Source organism: Equus asinus, chromosome 2 (assembly GCF_041296235.1).
Source record: "Equus asinus isolate D_3611 breed Donkey chromosome 2, EquAss-T2T_v2, whole genome shotgun sequence".
Lineage (NCBI taxonomy): Eukaryota > Metazoa > Chordata > Mammalia > Perissodactyla > Equidae > Equus > Equus asinus.
Window position 1 is genome coordinate 116,394,714 of NC_091791.1, and position 14,644 is coordinate 116,409,357.

The window sequence follows — 14,644 nt, forward strand, 5'->3', positions numbered from 1 at the left end:
ATAGTTGGCCTATCTTCTAGGGTTTGTGAGAAAATTGGATGTGATCATCTACAAAAAATGTTTACCATGTACTGTCATGTAATACATGTGCAACACATTTTCTCCAAGAAATTGAGTATGGCATTCACAGCATTTTGGAATATGTGTGTATTGTTCAACATTTGTAGTGTCCACAGTTATTTTCCTTGAACTTCTACCATCTTCAGATTTTCAGAGCGACTGTTCTGTGGCAGCGGAACGAAGTTTCAAATATGAGCCTACTTACTGCAGAGAAACCTCAAAAATTTATAGTAGCTGGCGTAATTATAGTGGCTGAGCCCTAGAGTTCCTTCTATGGAACTCACTGCCTTTACCACCACTATGTTGGAGAAGAACTTTCTTTTCTTAATGTATCCTTAACAATTTCAATTCTTCTGGGTAAGGATGCTGATGTCTTTATTTTTAAATATAGAAATTCCTAATGGCGTGAAAATGAGCCACACACAGAGTGAAAGATAAATATCTCAGAGACCAAGGCCAAACACCCTGTTGTCTGGCAACAGAAAACAGAGACGAAAAAGCCTGTGATATACTGGAATTTCAGACATCAATCATAGGCTGGAGCCTAACCAGGACTCTATCCTTGGCCATGAAGGAAGAGCTGGTGCTGAACCTGTGTAATCCTAAAGGAGAAACAATGACACCCATTCTTGGAGCATCTTAAGGGATAGGCTGAAATCTTTTCTTTGGAATCTCCACTCAATGTTATGCTCATGTGCAGCAGAATTCCCTCAATCTTTAAGCATAACTATATTATAAAATACTTCCTTGAAAAATTGCTGGTTTCACAGGAGAAGTCTACCAAATATTTAAAGAAGAATTAACACCAATTTTACATAATCTCTTCCAGAAAATAGAAGAGGGAGGAACAGTTTATGAGATTTGTAATACCCTGATAGCAAAATCAGACAAACACATCATCCCCCCAAATAAAGAAAGAAAGAAAAGGAGAATGGTAAACTGCAGACCAACATCTCTCACGAATACGAACACAAAAATCCTAACAGTATGTTATTAAAGAGAGTTCAACAATAAAATATAAAAATGTGAGTTTTATTCCAAGAATTCAAGACTGATAAATATTAAAAAAATAAGTTAATGTAATTCTTCACATTAATAGGCTAAAAGGGAAAAAGCATATGGTCATAGCAATCAATGCAGAAAAATCATTTAACAATATTCAATACCATTCATGATACAAACTCTAAGAAAAACATAAATAGAAGAGAACTTCCTCAGTTTGATAAAGGGTGTCAGGTAATCCACAGCTGTACTTATATTTAATAGTAAAAGGCCGAATGCTTTCCCTTTAACAACAGAAAAAGGAAAGGACATCTGCTTTCACCACTCCAGTCCAACATATTACATGAAGTCCAACACAATAAGGCAATGAAAGAAAAGAAAAGGCAGACAGAAAGGAAAGCAAGAAATAAAACTGTCCTTATTAGCATATGGTACAATGCTCTACATAGAAAATACTAGGGAATCTACATGTAAACTCCTGGAACTAACATGCAAGTTTCATACTACAAGACCAACTTACAAAATTCAATTGCATTTCTACATACAAGAATTAAACAGGTGGAAAGTGAAATTTAAAATGTAATATAATTTACAATCACTCATAAAGAACAAAATACTTAGGTAAATATTTAAGAAACATATTCAGGACTTGTATACTGAAAAATACAAATACTAATGACAGAAATCAAAGAAGATCTAAATAAATGGAGGGATACACTGTGCTAATGGATTGGAAGACCGAAGACAGTAAGAGTATCAACACTGTCCAACCTGGTATACAAATTTAATTAAATTCCTATAAAAATCTCAGCAAGGTTTCTGTGGATATAGGCAAGCTTATTTTAAAACTGATATAGAAAGTTAAATGATCTAGAATAGCTAAAAACAATTTTGAAAGAGAAGAATAATGTGGGAAGAATTTCTGCACTTGATTTCAAACTAACTTACATAGCTACAGTAATCAAGATGGTGTAGTATCAGTGGAAGGATAGATACATAAATCAGTAAGACAGGATAGAGAACTCAGAAGTAGCCCACACAAGTAGCCAACTGAATTGTGACAAAGGTGCAAAGCAATTCAATACTGTAAGAATAGTCTTTCCAACAAATATTACTGGAACAATTGGACATCTATAGGCAAAAGAAAACAAGAAACTGTCTGACTAAACTTCATACTTTATACAAAATAAACTCAAATGAATCATAAATTTAAATGTATACAGCTATTACACTCTTACAAGAAAGCATAGGAGAAAATGTTTAGGACAAAGGGTCCAATGAAGACTACTGAGATATGAAACCAAGAGCATGATCCATAAAAGAAAAAAAATCAATAAATTGGGCTTCACGAAAATTTATAACTTTTGCTGTGTGAAAGGCCCAATTATGATGATGAAAAGCCAAATTACAGACTGGGATAAAATACTTGCAAACCGTATATCTAATAAAGGACTCAAATCTAGAGTACATAAAGAACTCTCAAAACCTAACATTATAAAGAAAAATTCATTTAGAAAATGGGCAAATGAGAAGAACGAACATTTCACCGAAGAGGGTGTACAAATGAAAAAAAAAGCACATGGGAAGACGTTCAACTCCTCTAGCCATTAGGAGAACGCAAATTAAGACTACAATGTGATATTACTACACACCTATTAGGACAGTTACATTTTTTTAAGTGACTACATTTATTGCTGGTGAGGAAATGGAGAAACAGGATCTCTCACACATTGCTGGTGGCAATGTAAAATATTACAGCCATTCTGCAAGACAGTTTGGTAGTTTCTTTTAAAAAGTAACCATATACTTACCATCCAACCCAGCAATTACACCCATGGACATTTATCGCAGATAAATGAAAAGGTATATCCACACAAAAACCTGCGCAAGATTGTTCATAGCAACTTTGCAGTGGCTCAAAACTGGAAACAACCAGGGGGCTGGCGCCGTGGCCAAGTGATTAAGTTCGCGTGCTCCACTACAGGCGGCCCAGAGTTTCGTTGGTTCGAATCCTGGGCACGGACATGGCACTGCTCATCAAGCCACACTGAGGCAGCGTCCCACATGACACAACTAGAGGGACCCACAACGAAGAATATACAAGTATGTACAGGGGGGTTTTGGGGAGAAAAAGGGAAAAAAATAAAATCTTAAAAAAAAGCTGGAAACAACCAAAATGTCCATAATAGCTAAACATTTTATCAACATTAAAAAAGAATGAGCTATTGACATGCAGCAATTTGGATGGATATAGCAAGGGCATTAAAGTGAGTGAAAAGAAGCCATTCTCAAAGGCCTGATTCCATTAATGTAACATTCTCAAAGTGACACAATTACAAAGATGAAGAACAGAGTAGCAATGTTGAACATCTTTTCATGTGCCTGTTAGTCATCTGTATATCTTCTTTGTAAAAATGTCTGTTTTTATCCTGTGCCCGTTATTTGATCAAGTTGTTTGCTTTTTAGTTGTTGGGTTGTACGAGTTCTTTGTATGTTTTGGAAATTAACCCTTGTCGCATACATGATTTGTAAATTTTACCCCCAGGTGGTGAGTTGTCATTTTGTTCATGGTTTCCTTTACCTTGAAGAAGCTTTTTATTCTGACATAGACTAATTTGTTTATTTTGTTTGTTTGTTTCCCTTGCCTGAGTAGTCATGGTATTCGAAAAGATGCTGCAAAGATCAATATCAAAGAGTGTACTGCCTATTTTTTCTTCTAGGAGTATTATGGTTTCAGGTCTTATATTCAAGTCTTTAGTGAACTTCAGTTTAACTTTTGGGTATGGTGTAAGATAATGATCTAATTTCATTATTTTTCATGTGGCTGCCCAGTTTTCCCAATACTATTTATTGAAGAGAATTTCCTTTCTCTGTTTTATGTTTGTGGCTCCTTTGTTGAAGATAAGCTGTCCATAGATGTATGGTTTTATTTCTGGGCTTTCATTTCTGTTCCACTTATCTGTGTGTCTGTTTTTCTGCCTTTATGATACTGTTGTGATTGCTATGCCTCTGTAGTATATTTTGAAGTCAGAGATTATTATGCCTCTGGCTGTGTTGCTTTTTCTCTGGATTACTTTGGCTATTCAGGGTCTTTATGTTGTTTCACATGAATTTTAGGATTATTTGTTCTATTTCCTTTAAGAATGCCATTAGGATTCTGATTGTGATTGCAATGAATCTGCAGATTTGCTTAGGTAATATGGACATTTTAGCTTCGTTTATTCTTCCAACCAATGAGCATGGAATAGCTTCCCATTTCTTTATGTCTTCTTTGATTTCTTTCAGTAATGTCTTATAGTTTTCAGTGTATAGATCTTTCACCTCCTTGGTTAAATTTATTCCTATTTTTCTTTTTTGGCACCTGAGGGAAACGTCTGTTGCCAATCTTCTTTTTTTTTTTAATTATTCTTCTCCACAAAGCCCCCAGTGCATAATTGCATATTCTAGTTATGAGTGTGTCTGGTTGTGCTATGTGAGACACCACCTCACCATGGCCTGATGAGTGGTGCCATGTCCTTATCTAGGATCCGAATCAGTGAAACCCTGGGCCGCTGAAGTGGAGTGCCCAAACTTAACCACTCGGCCACAGGCCCAGCCCTGCAAATGACTTTTGAATGTCCATTTTGTATCCTGCAACTTTCCTGTAGTTGAACATTATATCTAATAGTTTTCTGGTGGATTCTTTAGGGATTTTGTATATATAGAATCATGTCATCAGCAGACAGTGAGGGATTTCTCAAAAAATTACAAATATTAATACCATACTATCCACCTATCCCACTACTGGGTATTTATCCACAGAATGTGAAATCAACAATTCAAAGAGATTTATGCATCCCTATGTTCATTGCAGCATTATTCATAATAGTCAAGTCGTGGATGAAACCCAAATGTCCATCAGTGGATGAATGGATAAAGAAGATATGGTATATATATACAATGGAATACTACTCAGGCATAAAAAAGATGAAATCATGCCATTTGCAACAACATGGATGATCCTTGAGTGTATTATATTAAGTGAAATAAGCCAGAGAAAGACAAACACTGTATGATTTCACACATATGTGGAAGATAAACAACCACATGGATAAAGAGGACAGATTAGTGGTTACCAGAGGGGAAGGGGATGAGGAAGAGGGAGAAAGGGGTAAAGGGGCATATATGTACGGTGCTGGATAAAAATTAGACTATTGTGGCTGACCACGATGCAGTCTATAAAGAAAATTATACATAAAAATGTACACCTGAAATTACACAATGTTATAAACCAATATGACCTCAATAAAATAATTTTCTGAAAAAGAATGGAGTAGTGATTGCCAGGGATTAGGAGTGGTGGGCAAGGGATGCATGTGTCTATAAATAACTATCATGAGAGAAATCTTTGTGGTGGTGGAATAGTTCCATTTGTTGATTGTGGTGATGTTTACAGAATCTACATTTGTGATAAGGTATCATTGAACTATATGTACACATGGTGCCAATGTCAATGTTCTTGATATTGTACTACAGCTCTATAAAATGGAAACAAATGAAGGGTGCTTGCGACTGTCCTATACGATCTTTGCAATTTTCTGTGAATCTATAATTACGTCAAAAGAAAATGTTTTTAAGGATGTCTCACAGAAGCCAACAAAGCCAACGTTCAAATCCCACAGCTTTGTGTCCCCAACTAACTCTACTTTAGGAGAAGATTCTGAGCCACCATAGAGCATGCTCCAGGAAGTCTACTAGGTCTAGGAAATGTTTCTGTAGTTATTGCTGGTTGGTTGAATGGCACCAATCCTTCTGCTAACCATGGTACTCAAGCTGAATTCACTCTGAACAAGTGACAGCATAGAAACCCAGTCTCAGTGGGAGATAGATTGGCAGCTTGCAAAGCGAACTCATTTGCATTGAGAAGAGCATCTCACTGAGATCACAAGAATGATTTCTGCAGTGCCACCAAGCTAAACAGGAGGAATCTGATGATGAAGGAGGCTCCCCATATGCCCTCTCTCTTAAACAGAAAGGGGCACGGATAACTTTCAGAATCTAAAATAATTTGAGGATTGGACCAATGCATTAGTAGTTTTATAGATACCTTCATGGGATTCACAACAGAGCTCTCTGGAAGATTTGGAAGAAAGAAATTGCTTGCACTCAGGGTAATGTGGCTTGAGTTCTGAAGATGGATCCACTCTAGGGTTCCTTTCCTAGAGATTCTCTGCAGATAAGCCAGAACTATTTTCCTAACCATTTATTTCTTGTTCCCATGTGACTTTCTGGGTTGGGGCAAGAGAAAGCAGAAGGGGTCTGTGATCTATATGTCAAGGCCTTCTCTTAGGACCCACGGTTTTGATAGATCTGGAGTTTCAATGCAGATTCTGAGGAGTTCCTGAAGCCATCCAGCAGAGGGAACCCTGTTCTCATTTCCAATTTCTGATTTAGGCAAACTCATCTCTAAACAGGTGCTTATTGACCCTCAGGGTGAGGAAGGTGAACTGAGGAGAGTTACATCTAACTTTAAGGAAAACTGGGAGCCACCAAATGCTTTAAACTGAGTGAAACATTATGATCTGTGCAGCCAAAGTAGCAGTCTGTGTGAAGGGCAGTACTGAAGATAGAGACCACGTCAAAGGTCTCTGCCAAGTCCAGGCAGGAAACAGTGCCTACAGGGATGGAGAGAAGGGAGAATACTTACCACGCAAGAAGGCAAAACTGGCATCTCAGGGCGACTGATCATATGAGGGAGAAGCCCAGGTTTTTGGCATTGGTAACTAAGTGAAGGAGTGTCAGGAATGATCCTTTTGAGTACTATGACAATAGATGAGGAGGTGCCATGAGTTGTGGGTGTGCCTACAATTTCAAAGATAAGTTAGTAACGTGTGGGTTAGATGCCCGGTAAATGCTGCAGGGACCCTGGAGAGTGCTCTGTCCATCACAGCTACAATTGTTAATTCCTGTGTGCTGGCAAGGTTGCTTTATGTTTGGCGCTGACAAGCGACTGGCCCTTGTCTCTACTGCTCTTAGTAGGAACGGCTTAGAGTAAAATTATTCCAAAATTAAGATCATAATTTTTAGGTAAATATCCTAAGATATTAACTTACTTATAACTTGCCCTACAGAAGAGTGCACTAGATTTTGTCACCTTGAGAAAATTTTTTAAAATTTTTCTTCACTAAGAGTCATACAGTTTAATGTGAAATGACTTCTATTGAAATCATTTTGTGGCTTTGATGCGAGTCTACTAGCAACCACTTTTAAAATTTTCCGTCACAGTTTGTTATGTCTCTGCTCTACAGCACATAATTTTGTGTTGGAGCAAACTGCACTCATTTTCTGAGGAAGCATTTGGTCTTTTCAGAAGAAAGCTCATTCGACTGCCTTGATGCTGGTGTGGTTGTGGGGGCTGGATGGTGTACCTATCATAGGAAGTCTCCTCTGCTTTCAAAGCAGCGCTCTTTGTAAAGAACTCTTTGCCTCTCACTGCAGGTTATTTCAATTCAATGTATTCCTTAATGAGGGAATTCTAGATAAAATAATATTAACATATTTAAACCTCTTGAAGTTGTACTTGGCTGAATTTATTTCAGGGAATATTGTGGTAATTAATACTTCCATTAGTAGCGTGTAAAGGTGCCAGTTTCATAACAACTTTCTTTAGATTGGATGTTCCATGGGCTTTTATTTTATTCTATGCCAATTTAATAAATGAAAATGGGAAGCCTGGATTAATACTTATGTCTTTAAATATTAGTGAGGTGAAACAGTTTTCAATGTTACTTGCCAGTTGTATTTCTTCTGTCTTTGTTATCTGATACCTTTTGCCCATTTAGTTACAATGGTTTTATTTTTTCTCCATTTTACAATAAAAAGCTTGTACTACATTTAACTACATATCTTAATTTTAGCGCTCTCAAATAAATGTGTTTTGAATTTGTTCCCACAGCTTCTTATCCTGTATTTTCATGCATTCCCGGATTTTTGCTTTCTGCCTTCTGATTTCATAATGTCAGGTGTTCTGTCATAAGCTTTTCTGTTGTATATTTGTCTAATTTAGCTTATTTGTAGTTAAAAATTCATTATTATTATAATTTGTCTCTCATTACAACTTAGTCCAATTCAGCTCATAGGTCTTTAGCATTGCTTAAATAAGGTTATTTGCTTTATATCAGATATGAGATAAATGAGATGGAGGATTACAAATGGGAAGTGATCCTTTCTACCATGGGGTAGAGCCACTCATTAAGTATAGCACAAAAGTTATACATAATGCTACTTTCCAAATTTTGCTCCACAAAGAGCAACTTGCTCAAGCACCCCATGAGTAAATAGTTTGGAGAAAACTAGAGAAACAATAATAAATAAACTAAAAACAAATGAGAAATACTAGATCTATGTGCCACTTTACTGGTGCAGCAAAGCCTCTTTTGGGGATAGTTCTCAGTTGGGGAAGTGATGTTGCCTTCAATGCACATTTGTTGTTATTGTCAAAATACCTAGATTGATTTTGGGCTGAAGTAAAGTACTCTCTGACTCAAAGAGTTTGCAAGAAACTCCCTCTAAATTTCTGGAAAACCTGGCCATTGGGACAACTTGACAAGGATCTCCTGTAGTCAGGTAGGTCCTGGGATGAGGCCAGTCATCCTAGAAAGCTCAGCTTTGCCTCTACTAGGAATGGACTCTCCATCTTACGAATTTCTCTCCTACTCTAGAAGCTCAGCTTCCTAAGTGCCAATCGATTGGACTTGGAAAAGAGGTTTCACCTTGTCCTATGATATAAGAGAAAAAGAGGAATATTTGTGCACAGATGTAAGTAAAATTACAGGCAAAGTTTATGAAGCAAGTTGTACCTGCAACCCAGGTATTTGGGATATGAATTTAAGCACCGCGACAGAGGGTGCACTGTGCAGGTGCAGGAATGACAGAAACAGTGACAAGCCACTAGGTGGCAGAAGAATTCCACTATCACCATTTACCTCACTATTCATCTTTAGCCAGAGAAGGGGGGTTTAGGGTTGGGGTTCTTGATCCTCATAGGACAGTAGAGGCGGCAGCAGCACTGATGATCCCCATCCACATGAACAGAGTAGTAACTTCAGGAAAGTCCTTTTGTATACACCAGACCAGCGTGTGCACAAATATCTTTCCCCAAAACACTCAGGCCTGTTCACTCTGCCATCCCCCTCCCTCCTACATCAAGCCCTGCACCCAAGGGCGGGACTATGGTTATTTAGCAAGCTCAGAAGTTGCCAGCTGACTTCCCTTGTATGTTAAGGTTTATGTCCCCCTCCCAGAGGTTTCCCCTAGACCTCCCTGTGGTTAGGTATTCTCTCCCCTCCAACCCCACCGCGTGTGATCTGCAGGATCCCTAGTTCATTGGAAGCCTGGTATTTCCTCTTCCCTGTTACAAACCGGGATAATTTTAAGGGAGCATGTTTCCATCCCAGTATCAGTGTGTTGACGAAACCCAAATTTCCCGTGCACCCACCACAGGCCATGTGATTGACAAATGCCCCTTTAGCCAATTCATTCATATGGCTAACAAACACAGATACTTGTGGTCTTGCAGATAAATGGTCCCCCTTTCCTACGTAACCTTAAGGAAGTTTTCTGCTTCGAATTACAACTTTACTGACCTTGCAATGACATGCCATTTAATTAATCTGCTTGAGCCTCAGACACTCAATGACAAAATGGGAATAATAATGCCTATTTTTAAAGATTACTGTGAAGATTAAATTAGACAAGGTATACAACATTTTCTTGGATCAACCTCACTGACTTGTAAAGTTTTACTCTTGGTTTAATGGAAATATTACATTTCACACCCATCAAAATCACTGTGTCATTACGATGAATGTAGCACTGTCCTTGAAAAATAATTTCATCATCGTGGTTTCTACTATCACTAGTAGTAGTCTTGATATTCAGATCTATTGAGAGAGTATGGTAAAATTTGGCTCCCGTCATCTAGAGTAAAAATTAGAATAAAGACAAACACTTCCATGTTTTGCTGAAAGTATATTTATATATAGATATAGATATTTATTTCTCTGCAGACAGCATTTACTGATGAGTCATTTTAACATTCAAAGAACAGCCTATTTCAATGCTACATAATCCGTACCAGAATGAGATGGATAGCTTAATTCATTTCACAAAGCCAGCACAACTCTGATACCAAAACATAACAATTATAACACAAAACAGAGAATCACAGATCTCACTTAAAGATACAGATGCCAAAATACCAAATAGAACAGTAGCCGATTGAAATCAACACCACATGAAAATGTACAAAGCTTTGGCAGATACGAAACCAAATTGAAATCTAAACTCACACACAAAGAACTGGAACATAAACACCAGAAACAAAACGCCCCCCCCACCCCACCCTGTGTGGCCTCTGGCCGGGGACCCAAAGCAATGAGATATCTGCTAAACCTCATTAGCAGGGAGGCTGCTAAACCTCATTAGCGGGGAGGGGAACCGCTGGTGGGGTCACCACATTTATCACTGGAGCCAGGCTCATCGTCATCTGCATCCTCAGACTCACACTCTGCCAGCGCTTCAATGTACTGGAACGGCCAGCACCGGGGATCTCTCTTATGGAGTTTGGCCAAAAACCTCAGGACAAGCATCTTGCTGGTTTCGAGGAATGCTCGGGGGCCCCAGAGAAACTCATATTCTGCTGGCTCAGTATAGGGAATTCGCCTGTACTCTAGGTACTTCTGCCTTACAAACACTTCGGTGATGAGCTTCTTGGTATTTCCAAAGAGAGTGTGTGTCTCCTGGACATCCAACCCCAACCTGTACAGAAAATTAAAGATCAGGTCCTCCCTGACACAATTGCCTTTCATAAAGATGAGACTCAGGACTACCATCAGGAGGCCTAACTTGGGTGTGTCCAAATTGGATGCCACTGGTTCACCCTTATGATGCCCCAGCTTGTTGATGATAATATAAGAGTGGTTTTTGGGATCAATTTCCTTCAATTGATAACCAAAGACACACTCCAGCTTATTGTTGGCACGGTTGATGATATCTAAGCACTCATCTTTATATTCACGGATGATGAATTTCACCATCTCTGAGCGCTTGATGGGCACCTTTGCTTGGTACTTGACCAAGAGGAACTGCACCAACGCATTTGCCCTCTCATCCAAGGGAGACAATGGCTGAGTCTCAAACCTGGGCTCATCCTGGGTGGCACTGAACCCCTGAGAGAGACTAGGGAGCTCAGAGATGATCAAGGGCTGAGGGCTACCTGGGTTTTCCCAGAGACCCAGGGCCCTTGAGGTGCTTGGGCCCTCCCAGGCACTCAGGGCCCAAGATGTGCTGGGCCCTTCCCAGCCACTCAAGATCCTGGAGGTACTAGGGCCCTCCCAGCCACTCAGGCCTCGGGGGGTGCTTGGGCCCTCCCAGTCACCCAGGACCTGGATAGGGTTTTGAACCTCCCAGTCATTCAGGTTTAGATTTTCCCAGGGCCTGGGGGCCCGCCAGTCACCCAGGGCCAACATCTGGCCACTGCTGTCTTCTTCAGTATTCAGGTGCTTCTTCTTCCGGGTAGCTTTTCCCGAGCGACGTGGAGGCTCCGCAGAGGTCTTTGAGGCCTCTTGAGTGGTGGCCATTGCTGGGGGGACAGCTGCCGTAGCCATCAGGATGGTGGGCACTGCCTTGGATGCCTTTGAGGCATTCACGTTGGGCTGTGGAACCCAAGGAACTGCAGGCAGGGCCTCTACGCAGGCATATGGATCCTGCAAAGCAAGTGGCAGTGACTTTGGGGTCTCTGAGATGGCAGGCGGGCCCTTAAAGGCATTAGAAGAGGCAGGCTGGAACCGGGAGGTAGCTGGAAAGACACTTGACGTGGCAGTAAAGGTCTCTGGTGTGGCAGGCAAGTTTTTCCAGGCAGTCGGCAGGTGTGCTCGAGCAGCTGACACTGCCTTTGGAGCACAAAAAGTGGCAGCAAAGATCATGCGGTCCTTTGAAGGAGCCTTGCGTTCTTTTGAAGAGGTCCTACGGTCCTTTGAAGAGGTCCTGCGTTCTATTGAAGAGGCCCTGGATTCTCCTGATGGAGTCATCAGTGATTTAGCAGAGCCTACGGGAAAATTTGCCGCTGCTATGGGTGCTCCTGGCTGGCCCTGCAAGGCTACAGGGGGGCCCTGCCAGGAGGGCTGGAGTTGCAAGGTGGGCAGCTCTGCCTGCGAGCCCGAGGGCTGGGCCTGCTGGGTGGGTAGCTGGATTTGCAGGGCCTTTTGGGAGGCTGGGGCCCCCTGAAAGGGCTGCTCCAGCTGAACTAGCGGTAGGCTCTGCCTCTGGGCCTCTTGGGTAGGCACTGGCTGCCAGAAGGGCCCAGGGGCCTTCGGAGCCTGCCAGGCCAGCGGCTGGGCTTGTTGCACTTCTTGGAACTCCATCGACGCGGGCAGCTCCTGTGGCACCGGTGCTTGGCCTTTGGGGGCCTGCCAGATGATAGGCGGGCAATGCGCAGCTGGTGGGGCCGGCAGCGGAGCCGACAGCACAGCCTGGGGTGCCTGCGGGCCAGCAGGAGGCGCAGAGGGCACCTGCGTTGCTGGCGGGGCAGTGGGCACCTGCGGGGCCGCCCGCACCTGAGGTGCCGCCCGCACCTGCGGGGTGGGCAGCCGAGCCTGTGGAGCCTGCCGCAGCGGCGGCGGCGGTGGCAGGGCCTGCCAAAGTGGTGGTGGGGTGGCCAGCACCTGCGGAGCAGGCCTTATGGGCGGCGGTGCCTGGCGGATCAGTGGTGGTGCCTGGCGGATTGGGGGAGGTGCCTGGCGCACTGGCGGGGGCCCGGGTCGGATAGGTGGCGGGCCGGGTCGGATGGGCGGCGGACCCTGGCGCACTGGTGGTGCCTGCCAGGTGATGGTCGGAGCCTGCCAGGTGACCTGTGTGGCCTGCCATGCCAGGGGCGGGGCCTGCCAGCCAGGCGAGGTGGCCTGCCAGCCAGGCGAGGTGGCCTGCCAGCCCGGGGGTGTTGCCAGCTGCGCCGGCGGGGCCTGTGGGCCCTGGGGAACCTGCGGAGGAGCCCTTATAACCTGTGACTGGATTTGTAGAATCAGAGGCTGAGCCTGTGGGGCCCAGGAAGCCAGAGGCTGCGCAGGTGGGGCTGCCGGCTGTGCCATGGGTGCTCCTGAAGCTGGAGGCTGGCTGATAGGAGCTCTCGAACCCGGAGGATGGATCATCAGGACTCCGGGACCTGGAGGCTTGGCTATCGGGGCTCCCGGAGGTGGAGGCTGGGCCATCAAGGCTGCCGGGGGCGGAGGCTGGGCCATCGGAGCTCCCGGAGCAGGAGGCTGGACCATCAGGACTCCTGGAGTCAGAGGCTGGGCCATCAGGACTCCCGGAGTCGGAGGCTGGGCCATCGGGGTCCCCGGAGGGGGAGGATGGGCCATCGGTGTCCCCGGCGGGGGAGGGTGAGCCATCGGTGTCCCCGGAGGGGGAGGATGAGCCATCGGCGTTCCCGGAGGGGGAGGATGTACCATCGGGGTCCCCGGAGGGGGAGGATGGGCCATCGGGGTCCCCGGAGGGGGAGGATGGGCCATCGGGGTCCCCGGAGGGGGAGGATGGGCCATCGGGGTCCCCGGAGGGGGAGGATGGGCCATGGGGGCTCCGGGAGCCGAAGGATGCATCATCAGGACTCCCGGAGTCGGAGGCTGGGCCATCGGGGCTCCCGGAGGGGGAGGATGGATCATCAGGACTCCGGGAGTCGGAGGCTTACCCATCGGGCCTCCCAGAGGGGGACCCTGGACCATCGGGCCACCGAGGGCCGGAGGTTGGGCCATCGGAGCCATTGGGGCAGGCGGCTGGCCCTGTGGGGCCTCCCAGACAGGCTGAGGTGCCTGCCAAGCGGCCAATGAAGCCTGCAAATCAATCGGAGGTGGATCCCAAGGGACTGGCGGAGCCCGAGAGGAGGCGGGCGGGGCCCGCATCAGAACCGTAGGGCGGCTATAGACCGGAGGCTTAGGGCCCTCCACCGGGGGACTCGGATCACCCAAATTCTTACTTAGCTGCGACATGTCCCTTTGCTCTGACAGCTGGTGGGCCTTTTCCTCCGACAGCTGCTGGGCCTTTTCCTCCAGAGAGAAGAGAATGCCTACGTGGCTGCTCAGAGGATCCCTCCCTGCTGACTGGTGAATAGGAAGTGAGTGCCCTTAGCTCTGCAGCTTTCCGCAGTAAGGAGGAGGGGGGAAGGGGGCTCAATCCCGCCCCTTCCCCGCCCCCGACCACCACAAGTGGATAGTGCATAGGGGCGTCTACCAGAAATCCTGGCTGACACAAGATCTCTTCTCGCTCTGTCCAGTCCCCAAATGCAGTTTGGTCAGACTCTCTATGGATGAGTTTTCACAGGGGAGTGACAGGAACAGATCTATGTTTTAGAAATCACTGTACTGCAGTATAGAGTGGGAACAGACCACTGGCAACATGGAAGGCATCCATGAGAAGAGAGATGGTGTGGTCTGAGCTCAGATACAGCAAAACCGGAACCGGAGGATGAAAAAAGTACATATATATTTATGAGAGATTCAGGAGTCTAGTAGACAGCTATTATAACTTAATGTAAGAGTAAAAGAGATGGAGA

At 44.3% G+C, this 14,644-nt stretch overlaps 1 protein-coding gene across 1 annotated transcript; it reads right to left on the minus strand.

Annotated features, from left to right (window-relative positions):
* Positions 1–10,059: 10,059 nt before the first annotated feature.
* Positions 10,060–14,362, minus strand: MAGEL2 (MAGE family member L2). Its single transcript, XM_014845486.3, has one exon. The coding sequence runs from the start codon at positions 14,079–14,081 to the stop codon at positions 10,524–10,526; it is 3,558 nt and encodes a 1,185-aa protein (XP_014700972.1). The 5' UTR covers positions 14,082–14,362; the 3' UTR covers positions 10,060–10,523.
* Between the last annotated feature and the right edge of the window lie 282 nt (positions 14,363–14,644).

Coding starts and splice junctions, on each gene's coding strand:
- MAGEL2 (XM_014845486.3), bottom strand. CDS start 14,081: ATGTCGCAGCTAAGTAAGAATTTGGGTGATCCGAGTCCCCCGGTGGAG.